Below are 11,434 nucleotides of genomic sequence, written 5' to 3' on the forward strand. Positions count from 1 at the left end.
GTGAATAAATCCTCAGGAATACCTGCCATGTCCTAGCAGCCAGAGAGGGATCTGCAAGCTCTCTTTGCCAGGTGATACTTGGGGAGAAGCCATTGTGCTTGGATCTCTGATTCTTCTTCTGAAGACACGTAAGGGAGTTTGAGAGCCAAGAGACTGAAATGAAAATCAACACTCTGCTTGTAAAGGATTTTGTGATTAGGATTGATCAAAGCTGGAGAGGTTTGCTTCAGACATTTTGTCTTGCTCTTTTTATTTTATGGTGATGTGATTTTCAGTGACAGAAACATGTCAGCAAGAAACAGAAAACTTTTGTGTAAGTTATTGTTTGAAATGTATGGAAGAGATCAATTACTATGTTTTAATTCTGAAATTTAAAGAGAGAGAAGAGTACCCTCTTTTTCCCTCAAAATTTAATACACAGGGCAGGATGAAAAGGACAGAAACTTCCTAGTCTTTTACCTTGGGTTTAGCCATATTGGACATTTTGCAAAATTGTCTCTTCCCCTCCCTCATTCTTTCCTGTCCCTGGTGTCACAATGAGAGGGCAACACATTGCAAGGTGTTTCCTCCAACAGGAGAAGAATGCAAGCCAGCCAGAGTTTCTCAGGCTGTCTTTAGCAGAGTGTGTGCCAGTGGATGCAAAGAGAACAAGGGTTTGCCTGCTGTTTCTTTTGAAAATACATATGGGTAGGAAGGAGGCTGTGGAGTTAAGGACAGAACTTCAGCCTAAGCTTTGGAGGATTTTCTGGTTTAAACCAAGCTCTACAATGATTTACCTGTGGCTGTCTGCCGCAGCACCACTGTAGGGTGGAACAACCAGTGATGCTGCACCTGCAGACACTATGGTGAGGGCTTTGTACACATTCAGATGATAGGGAAAGCAGCTGCAGCTTTCTTGTCCACTGGGCTTACCCATGGACCCTGAGTATCTTGCACTGGAGAGCCAAGCTTCTGCTGTGAGTTCCTGGCATGTTTTCAGCACAGGGATATCAGCTGGGAAATGTGCTTGTGTGCTTTAGTTGTGTCATCTCTAGCAGCCCTGGTAAGGCTTCACTAGGCAACTCAGTTCTTCCTTCTGGAAAGGGGAAAAGCAGAAACAAACCAAATAATTTTAAATGTCTGTATCTGACTGAATTCTTCATAATCCAGAAGGGCAGTGAGTTAAAACCAGTGGCAATTGAGTGTATTTGCCTATTTGGTGTGCTTATCTCCTCTAGCAAATTGTAACAAAATACAAACAAGAATTCAGCTTTTGTAAGAGAAGGAGGGCTCTGATTTTTTTTTTTTTTTTTTTTTTAACTGGGATATGCATATATTTTCTCAGGGAAGATCCAATTTTGACAGACACCTGCATCCACTTTAACCTTCTGGTCTTTGTGATCCTGGCTTTTGCCACCAGTCAATTAATGGACTCAGGAGGACATTCTGGGTCAAGCTATACCAAATACCCCAAATCCTCATTAACACTAATTAGTGCTCAGTAGATTAATTGGTGGTGAAGCTCATCTTTTTTTAATTACCTGAGCAAATGAGACAGCAGGACCTTGTGGTCAGCTTTGAATTATTCTGTTTGTTTTGATGCATCTCATTTGAAAGTGTAAAGCCAGATGTTTGTTGCCTAGATTTAAAAGTCTGTTTGCTTTTGTGAGGGATGAGAAGAAGAGAATACAAAAATAAAATTAAGGTCTCTGTTGACACCTTAGAGCAATTCAGATAGGAAGATGGAAGAGCCATTTTATTCATAGAACTGAAAGCATTGTTATGAAATAACATGTTGCCTTTAGTTTACGTTTTGATTTGTCATTCATGTAATGAATTTGTGTGATGTTGCTGGCACAGACTTCCAGGCATGCAGAAGTCATCTAGACTCTCTTATGAAGCCGTCACAAAGGTATGCCTGGCCTAAGGTATTCTGCATTATTGATAGCAACTAAATCTGATTTTAGCTGACTTGACTAATGAATTTTTTTTTCCTCATATAAACCCTCAGAATCTGAACCTTTCAATAGTTTTTGTTCTAGTCAAATATTTACTTAGTTCAAAGCATTTTGTCTGTGTCCTTTGTCCTTTATATAATTACAGATAGATGGTGCCTCTCCCTTACCCCCTTGGAGGTCACTGACTAAGCAGCTAAAGTGTATTTAACTGTCACTTTCCATGTCACTGACTTCCATAAGAATGTCTGGGCTTGTGTCTTCTTCTGTTCTGATGAGATCTTTGAGTTCCTGAATATGAGCACAACTGCCCAGTGTTCAGAGTGTGATCTCATGATCTTGTATCCTTTTGCCTCAGTGCATCTGAAGATGCCCTCCTTAGACCCCATGGGAGTGTTTAGGCCCTGGCTTGGAGTTACTAGAAAAAAAGAATTAAATCAGAAAATAATAGCTAATGCTTGGGATTGATTTAGAAGCAGTATTTCTGTGAGCAAGGCCCAACCTGTTGCCTGTGAGCCCAGTCTTGTCATTACTCTTGCATCAACGTGTGAGGCAGACAGAGAAGTCTTCACTTTGTTACCTGTTAGCAGCAGACAGAAACCTTTTCTGAAAGCAGGGACTTGATATGAGTGAAATACTTACTACTTTAGAAAGCCACTTCACTTTCAGGGATTTTATTGGGATATCTAATATCTGTTAGCAAATCAAATACTCATCCAGTTCAGAAGAACTGTGTGCATTGCTTTCTGTGTGTTAAAGGTTTATCTTATAGTACTTGAGTGGTCTTGACTTGCAGTCTATTTAGTCATCCCTCATACTTAAACCACAAATGCGCTAATTCTGCTGTGAGTTTTTCTTTATCTGAATAGATACAAACCAGTATAATTTCCCATTTGGGGAAATCAGATGTGACTTCAGTTTTGAACTTGTTGATCGTAATTAGCAATATCAAAGACAGAATAGCTTTGGCATTCTTAGAGCTGCAATCTGTCATTCCTGTTCAGAGGTCCCTTAACTGCAGGCTTTCTTCCACACATTGAATGAAGAAACCTAAGGGGCTAAGCATTGTTGGTCTGCACTTCATCTGTTGCTGCATGGTAGACAAGCAGATGAAGAATTTTTCCTTGTGAGCTTTTCTGCTGTGGTTAATTCCATTATCAGTGTAAGAATTTTGTGGCATATATTGCTTATTTGTCCCTTACAACAAGTATTTTTGATTGGTTTAAGATTCCTTTTTTTTAAATTGCCCTCCTACTGAGATAGAAAAGATTGTTCCTACACGTTCTTTACCTGCAGAACATGAACAAGTATTGCACTTCTGTCACTCACAGGACAGCAGTGTGTTCAAACAGTGTTTCACCAAACTAACAATTTACCCAGCAGTCTTCTGCAGTCAGCAGGAGGTTGTACAGCACAGCATCACTGGTTTGCACATGCACTGGTAGTGGTTGGTTCTGCAGGCTGTCAACTTCCTAAGCAAGGAAGGTTAAAGGTTAGAGAAGTCTCATGTCTTGCTTTGTGCCTTCCACTGCATCACCCTTATGTGGTGATTCTTTGTAGTATGGGTCTTCCATCATGCTGCCTGCTTGGAACAGGTAGAACCTTCTTTCTGTTGTAATTTATTTTCTTACAGCCAGCAACTGATCTTGGGTTTTTTGGGTTTTTTTTTTTAATCAGTTGGGTGCTCTAAGATTTTTAGAAGCTTTCATGCTGTAACCCTAGTTTTAATGGAAACCTCTGATCCTTTCTTCTTTGAACACATGCAGGTCTCATGAGCCAAGAGTTGTTAGAGTTTGTTTGACAAACTCAGTTGGAATCAATACTTTTGCTTCAAAATTTATTATCAACTTCTGTTTTATGTTGAGGGAATACTGCTGATTGCAGGCAGGGAAAGCGACCTACCTGCCATGCCCATTGCAGGTGTGATTCTCTGATGCTAGGGGAAGGAGGGGAACAGACCAAGTGTCTGAAAATGCTGAGAGTTTGTAAAGATTTTGAGGAGGAGTCCATAGGTTTTACAAGCTTCTAGTTCAGATGTGTGAGCTTGGAGATCACAGGAAAAAGAGAAGGATTCCACCCTGTCTTTTGTGGACACCTCATTATGCACTGAACAGAGGACTGTGAGCCTGGCTATTACCCTAATGGACTATTAAGTGGAATATAAGCCTGCATGGCTGGATTACATATTGTAGGCATCTCAGAGATTCTTCAGTTACTTTCCTGATTGAAGTTAGCAAACTTCTTCAGTGAAAGGGAATTGTTTGTTTAAAGCTGTTGTTAGCATGTCGACAGCAGCAGCTGTTCTTGCTGGGATTTCCATTTCATACACCAAATGCATGTGAATTTGTAATCTAACCCAAGAAAGATACCAGCACTGGAATTCAGGTGTGTATCCATGTTTGCAGCATAATCAGTGCAATTCCTCCTTGTGAATAAAGATGTGAAAGAAAAAGCAGACTGTGAAAATGGAGACGCAGTGTAAATGTGGGGCAAATGGGATAAAGGCACTGCAAGGAGCTGTACCAGCAAACAGATCCCTTCTATGCACTAGCTCCATCTCAGTGTCAGAAATAAGGGTGAGGTTGTGGAGAACTTTGAACCAAAGTAGACTCTTTATATATTTCTGAAAATAATCTGATATTTAAGTTACTTGAGGCTTCAGTGTAATGAGATTTGAAGGCCTCCAATATTTTAAAACCCCACTGAACTTAGTGGGACTCATATACATAATTAAGTGCTTTGAAAGGTCAGGATCTTAGTCATCATTTTTTAACTCTTGATGAAGTGAGTGTTGTGCTTTTTTATAACAATTGACATGGAGAATGCCTCTAATAATTCCTGTAGGTATGTTAAACCTGTTGTAAGCGTACTGTGTTTTTCACCTTAAGTTTGTATTTTCACATTTTATTAATTCAGCAGTAATTTTATCGTGCCTCTGACAAGAACTGTGTAAACCAAAGAGGTTTTTAATAAAGGAATCTGGATAGGAAGTTTTCTTTCCATATGGGAGGTTAAAATTGAGAGCGTTTTTTAGAAGGCAGAATTAACTATGGGTCCTACCTTTGGTTGCTTCAGGCCATTTTGCAGGTGTGAATAGAAGCCTTCTACTTTGTGCTAAGCAACAATGCTTTGCTCCTGCTCTCTAAGGCAGTTTGTGGATGTTGTGATTCATGTGCATAATACTAAAGAGAAATCTTTCTAATGTTCCATATCAATCGATGTCAGACTTCCGATATGGTTTGTAATAATTTAGAGGCATCACACATTCAGAAATCATTGTGATGGTGATATTGGGGATGAATTGACCAAAAGCAAACTTATACAAAGTGTCCTTAGAAAGGAGGAGTTCTCTTCATAATGTGCAGTTTACAGAGAGAGAAAATTCTTTTTCATGCTACAGCCACCTTTAGCATTGACAGTCAGAGCTGCCAGGTACTTTAAGCACAGTTGACTTTTACCTTGAAATTATCTGGTTACTCACTGGTGCGTTTTCTCTCTTTCTGTCTCCCTTAGCGTGAACGAACGTGACCATTTGTTAAAAAGGCTCGGCAGGAAAACTCCCCCGAGCCTTTTCCGTGCTCACTCCGTCCAGCAAAGCGTGTCACGTAAGTAGTGGCTCACGTCCGCTGGTGTTCCACAGCGTCATCCCACGTGAGGGAAGCCAAGGGTGATTATTTTTTAATTAAATTGTAGGTAGAGATAATCTAGCACTGAGGCTGAGCTGCCAAGGAAGACACGTACATTTGGAAGTGGAATTAGTGTATCTGGCCCTAGGCAAGGGGAGCTCAAATGTGGTTAATTCCCTAGGATCCAATCAACAGGCCCAAATTATAAAATCCCAGTATGCAGGTTCTCTAAAGGTAGAATTCTGATAGTCTTAAGAATAGTCTAAAAATGAAAAACTCTGTGTAAAGTAAACGCTGTGATAGAGCCTAGCTTTAATAGAAATTATTTCTGTATGAAATGTCATATTAGCTGTGGTTAGCTGAGAATACAGTGATGTTTCAGGGATGCCATTAGGGTTCTGTGTGTTGCTGGTGAGGAAAGCCATGGCCTGCAGAGCTGCTTCTCTCCTCTCCTTTCCCTCTTTGTCCGCTGCTGGGAGAAGAAAAGCAACGTCACAACTGGCTACTACTGCTGCTTCAAATAAATGGCATTTCTTGTTGACGTACAAGTCATCCATTTATCCATCTTCCTGTGTCTGCTGGACCTGATGGGTTTTTGTCAGTGTTTTAAAGGCTTCCACAGTATTTAAAATCATCTCTGTAGGCCAGATGGTTTGAAGGACCATGCTGTCTTGAGAGACCAGGGAGTCCAGTGAGCCCTTTCTAGTGAGGAAATGCAGTCTCTCCTGTGATTAAACTGGTTATGACAATATGCTTATTTACTAAAGAAATTAACTCCTTCAGTGTGCAGTACTGCTGCATAGAGGGCAAGGGGCAGACACTCAGGATTTGGGGTTTGTATTACCATTGCAGTAGGAAGTGACACCCTTGACTGCTTAAGAATCACAGAGTCAAATTTTGTTGCTGGCTGTGTCTCCTTCTGTAGCAGAACTGTTATGGCTCAGGTCATGGAGGCAGGGCTGGGGTAATACCTGAGGTAGTCTTGTTTTCCATGGGAAATTTGACTAGAAGGGGTGGGACAGTGATGGGTCTGATAGTCTTTGTCCTTGATAGAGCCATTGGAAGGCCGCCATCAGTGTCAAGGGATGTAGGGTCATTGGCAATCAATCCCACCACATCAATTGATTGGCAATCAATCCCACCATCTGGGGAGAGAGGCCAGTGAGCAGAGCAGCCCTGTGGACCATGTTTCTGCATTGATTTAATCCTTTGTATAAAAAAGCCAGGGATGCTGATAGCAACATGGGTTTGGGCATGCAAACAGGCTCTTTGAGGAGATTCCAAAAGCAATGATTGACAGAAGAAATCCATAAAAGAAATCAAAATAGTCTGCTGCAGAGACTTACCACAGTCTGTGAAACCTGTGAAGCAGTGTAGAAAGGAGATACACCAGGAGGTAACTAGTCAGATTTAGTATGTGCTTTTAGTCTCAAAGAACACATTATCAGGTTGTTAGTAGGTGAACAGCTATTGGGGAAGAAAAATAAGATCAAAATAAACCCTAATTTGGATAACCAGCTTCCCTATAAATGCAAATGATTAAGTGCTAAATGAGTCAGGCCAGTAAGGACAGGTTACAATCAGCAATCTGTTTTTCATGTGAACATAAATTTTGATTGTGAAGCTGTTAGGATTGAAAGATGGTTTTTGTGATGTGTCCATGACTTCTGTCATCTCTTGTCAAATATTATTTTCCAGTGTTGCATAGCTGCTATATGTACAAGGCCATGTGAAATCCAGGGAACATATGTGCTGTTTTCACAACTCTAAATTGTACAACTGTTTACTAAATGCTAGAAATCTTCAAAGCAGAGAGTTGATGAATAGGGCAGTAGCCTTGACATGCCGGGCTGGTATCTTAAATCACACTACAAGTACTCTGTTTGAAGTCTTGAACTGTTCATATGTTTCCACCAGGCCTTAAATTCCCAGGCTGTGTAGACCAAAAATTGTTTTTGTGGCTTCAACTCAGAATCTGTTGCTTACATATAAAGCAGGAAAATGGTTTGTTTAGTTAGAGCTGACAAAAGCTTAAGCAAATGGATTGCCTTGGTCCCAACAAGGAATGAAAATGGGATTAAATTTCCTAGTACAGATTGCAAAGATGCAGTACTGGGTTGGAAATTACTTTATTTTTGACAGAAACAATGTCCAAATGTTTTGGGAGGAAGCAATGCCTAGACAGCTTTGTTTCCAGTCCCATGGAAAGGAGACAAATCTTACAAGGAGTTTCTGTGCTACTACTGGTGGTCAATGGTGGCAGGAAAGAGCTGACTGAAGTAAAGCTACACAGCCCTGTACAAGAGGCAGAAGCTCACTCTGTATCTCCCTGTTGATGAGCCAGCCCTTTTCCAAAAGCATTAGCACAGCACAAGACCTTAAGGCATGTTGTATGGCTGGGGTGCTCCCATACAGCACCAGGCTTTTGCAGACCCAGCCCCCAAAGTGGGCAACAGAGCCACACAGCCAGTGCCATGGCAGTGCCATATGGGAGTGCCAGCCAGGAGCAGTCTCTCAATCACCTCCTCACATTAAAGAAACTGGCTCAGAGTGGCTGCCTTGGAGAGTAACTCTGTCCATTTGGAAGAGTATGTCATTAAAGTAAAACCTTCATGGTTACTTTTCTTGCTCTTTGTGTTCCTGAATTGTGAAGAGCTGCCAGAAGCATGAAATAAATCTACCTACAGGCTGTTCTGTCAAAGATCACGTGGTTCCTTTCTACTAGTATAACTTCTGGGAAGCGTATGAAAACGTAAAAAAAAAAAAAAAATTAGGAAGCTTGAAGCTCCTGCTTGGATGGCATTGTCAGGAGACATAAGTGAAAGAGTTGCATATAGTTGTCAAGCCCAAGTGCTAAAACAAAACCATCTCAGTGCAATCTTGTAGGCAGTGCTGACAACACTGCTCTCCAGGCTGTGCTCACCTTCCGGTGAAGGTGCCTGGTGAAATTGGTCATTCCCTGTTGCCATCTGCCTTCTGAAACCTCTTAAGAATGAATAGGAAATGCTACCAGGCTCCTCTCCTTGTACCCTTCCCTTTAGTTTGCTGTGTGGCTCTCCCTTGAGGGAAGGAGCAATAATGATTTCCAAAAATGCTCCCTCAGAGGTTTTGCTGGCAGTGAAGGTTTCCCCAGGTCTCCATCCAAGTTCTTGTCTTTTTTACTTCTGTGACTTTATGAGAGCAGCACCTCCTTTAGACAAACTCTGCAGATATAAAAGATGGCTCTTGACCTCCCCTTTCCTCCTGCGTGACTGACCTGTATCACCTGTGCCCCCAGAGGATGGGAAGGGTACCCTGCATCCATAAGGAAAGTTCCACAGCATCCTTCTCGGGTGGTTTGCCTCCTGTAATGCCCCTGCTCTGCTGGTGTTCAGTTATCATTTGTCTCAATATGCTCTTTAAAAATAGAGCTGAGTCGTGCTCCCATTAAGCACAGTTTTGGCAGAGCTCCCCCTGAAACACCAATAGCCACGCCTGGGTGAAGATTACTGAACTTGGCCCAGGCTTCCTATGCTAGCAAAGAAAATCCTTCTTCCTTTGACAGAATATGGTGACTTCATAGAGTAAATCTGAATGCAGAGCATATGGTTTGGACCTTATTAATCAGTGGAAAAAAAGCACCTGTCAGCTGAGGTTCATTTCACAGTATGGGGGCTGGCAAATGATAAATAATAATAATGTGTTCATGCTGAGGGCTCTAATCCCACCATTTATTCTCCACTAGCAGGCACCTTCTTCCTTTCATTTTTCTGCTAGTGCATTTTTATTTGAATAACAACAGGGGAGCTACTTGAGATGTTTTTTAAACTCTTTTTCCTTTTATCTTGCTTGTGTTTGAAATATAGTATGCATTCTGTATTTTTTCCAAGCTACATGTTTGTTGACAGTTAAGTGGAGTTGCAATCTCTTAATATCAATTTAGGAAAAAGAAATAGGAATTGTTGGTTTAGAATTTGATTGCTGTGGCATCTGACTCTATTTTCTACTTGCAAATACCAGTAAGTTGGTATCTGAGACTAAAGAGATGAGACCATTTGTCAGGAATTCCTCTTGGGTCCTTAAGAAAACACAGGCATGGTTTATCAGAAGAGAAATTATGTACTTCGGTAAGCATTAGTCAAACTGTTCAAGATTTTAGGCAGCTTTCCCTTTCCCAGGTTAAACAGAAGATGGTTGCTGGAGCAGTCGAAGCTGAGTTAGCCTTCCCTTTTTGACTGGTAAATGTGAACTGTGGCATCAAAGCAAATCTCCTTAAAAATTCTGCAGAACCAAGTGTTTCGCCTGAGATGGAATTTGGCTGGTCAAGTGATACCACAATGTTGATTTTCATTATATCAGAGAGAGTTTTGCTAAGAAGCAATATTTCCTAAATGAGATTTTTAAAAAAGTCTCTCGCATCTCCCCAACCCCCTAAAAGTTTTAGTGGATTTGAATCTGGGCATTTTTCTCCAAAGGCAAACAAAAAAATGCATTTTATACTTTGGATTGTACTAAATACTAAACCGCAATAGCACTGCAGTATGAAGTATGCAGGTGAGGGTTTCTGATGGGCTGCCAGTGACAACTGCCCTCTTGCTGGCTGTCCTAAACAAATCCTCGGAAAGACAATTTCGGTGTATCAGAGGAGAGTGCAAGGAGTAGAAGGCCTCTAAAATAAATCCCTGAACTGACTAAAACTGTAAGCACTCCTTCCATGAGGAGATCTTCTGGAATGAAAAGACCCCTCTGGACCCTTTCTGGTCTTGGTCTTGGAAGCTGTGCCATGAGAGTGCTGTTGAGCTTGCACGATGTTGCTGTCTGTGCTGGAGGCACACCCATCGAGATGGTTGCTCTAGTCCAGCGTTGCACAGACAGAACAGCCATTGCAGTGAACAGAAGAAGAGTGTGTTAAATTAGAGACATGATGGGAGACTAGATTCAGATCTACTCATAATATCAAAGCTTTAAGAAAACCCAACAGGATGCTTTTAAAATTCAGTAGATTGTCTGATAATATCTGGAAACCTTCGATTTCATGACAATGTGAATCTCTTCTTAACAAATGAGCCCCACTGACAGATATTCAAAAGTGTCCCTTTTCATCCATTAATAGAAAGTCTCAGAGTATAAAGGTCCTTCCTTCTGTGAGGGTTCCAGAAAGCCTAAAGAACTGTGCTCCTCCCTTGGACTGCTTCAGGACAGCTGAACAATAAGGGCCTTGTTCCCAAGGCAGGCTTATAGGTGTGGTTTTAAAACTGGAGTTGGGGAAAAAGTTCAAACTTCCAGAAAGTTCTCTAGTAAATGACAGATGAAAATTTTCATTGTTTTTGGATGGGGTCAGGAAACCTGTAGCTCTGTAGAGCTACTTGGGGAGTGGAGATGGGACTCAAGCATTTGCAGCATTTTGATTCGACAGGGCACAGTCATCTGCTTAAACAGCTTGAAGTTCAATTTTAATTGTAATGTGAATAGAAAAATGTAATATGAACTCATCTTCCTGTATAGAGATCTACAGGAAAAGTCTTAAATGAGCTGCCAAATGTTGAGCTTCGACTGAGAAGCTCGGGGGTCACAGCCTATCCCATGATGTATGCACAAAACCCTTGTTGCTGGTAGTCCAGGATGGATGAGGGACATGAACATGTAAGGATACCCCTATTATTCTTAATCACAGATAATCTTAGCCTGAAATTTCTTGCTGTATGTAGGTGTTTCCTATTGGTGTGAGAGCAGTTAACAGATTCCCTTGACTGAGTTTTGCATTGGTGTTGCAGAGTGGTTGGGTGCCTGGCTGCCCACAGGCCTGTGCCAGCACTGGGAATAAGCAGGTCATGGGAAGATGACACCCAGGACTGACTTGTATGGTCAGTGCTGGATTTGCAGTAGTTATGGCAG

General features: G+C 41.4%; 1 protein-coding gene across 6 annotated transcripts in view; it reads left to right on the plus strand.

The window, feature by feature from the left end:
- The window catches only part of ATP8A2 (ATPase phospholipid transporting 8A2), a 317,425-nt gene that overhangs the window by 298,235 nt on the left and 7,756 nt on the right, over positions 1-11,434 (plus strand). For all 6 annotated transcript variants that reach the window (XM_021530648.4, XM_085580332.1, XM_085580328.1 and 3 more), the window contains one exon: positions 5,448-5,539. In XM_021530648.4, the coding sequence (XP_021386323.3) occupies positions 5,448-5,539 (92 nt within the window). The remainder of the gene's footprint in view (positions 1-5,447; positions 5,540-11,434) is intronic.

The sequence above is a fragment of the Lonchura striata genome, chromosome 1, assembly GCF_050655825.1.
Source record: "Lonchura striata isolate lonStrDom1 chromosome 1, ASM5065582v1, whole genome shotgun sequence".
NCBI lineage: Eukaryota > Metazoa > Chordata > Aves > Passeriformes > Estrildidae > Lonchura > Lonchura striata.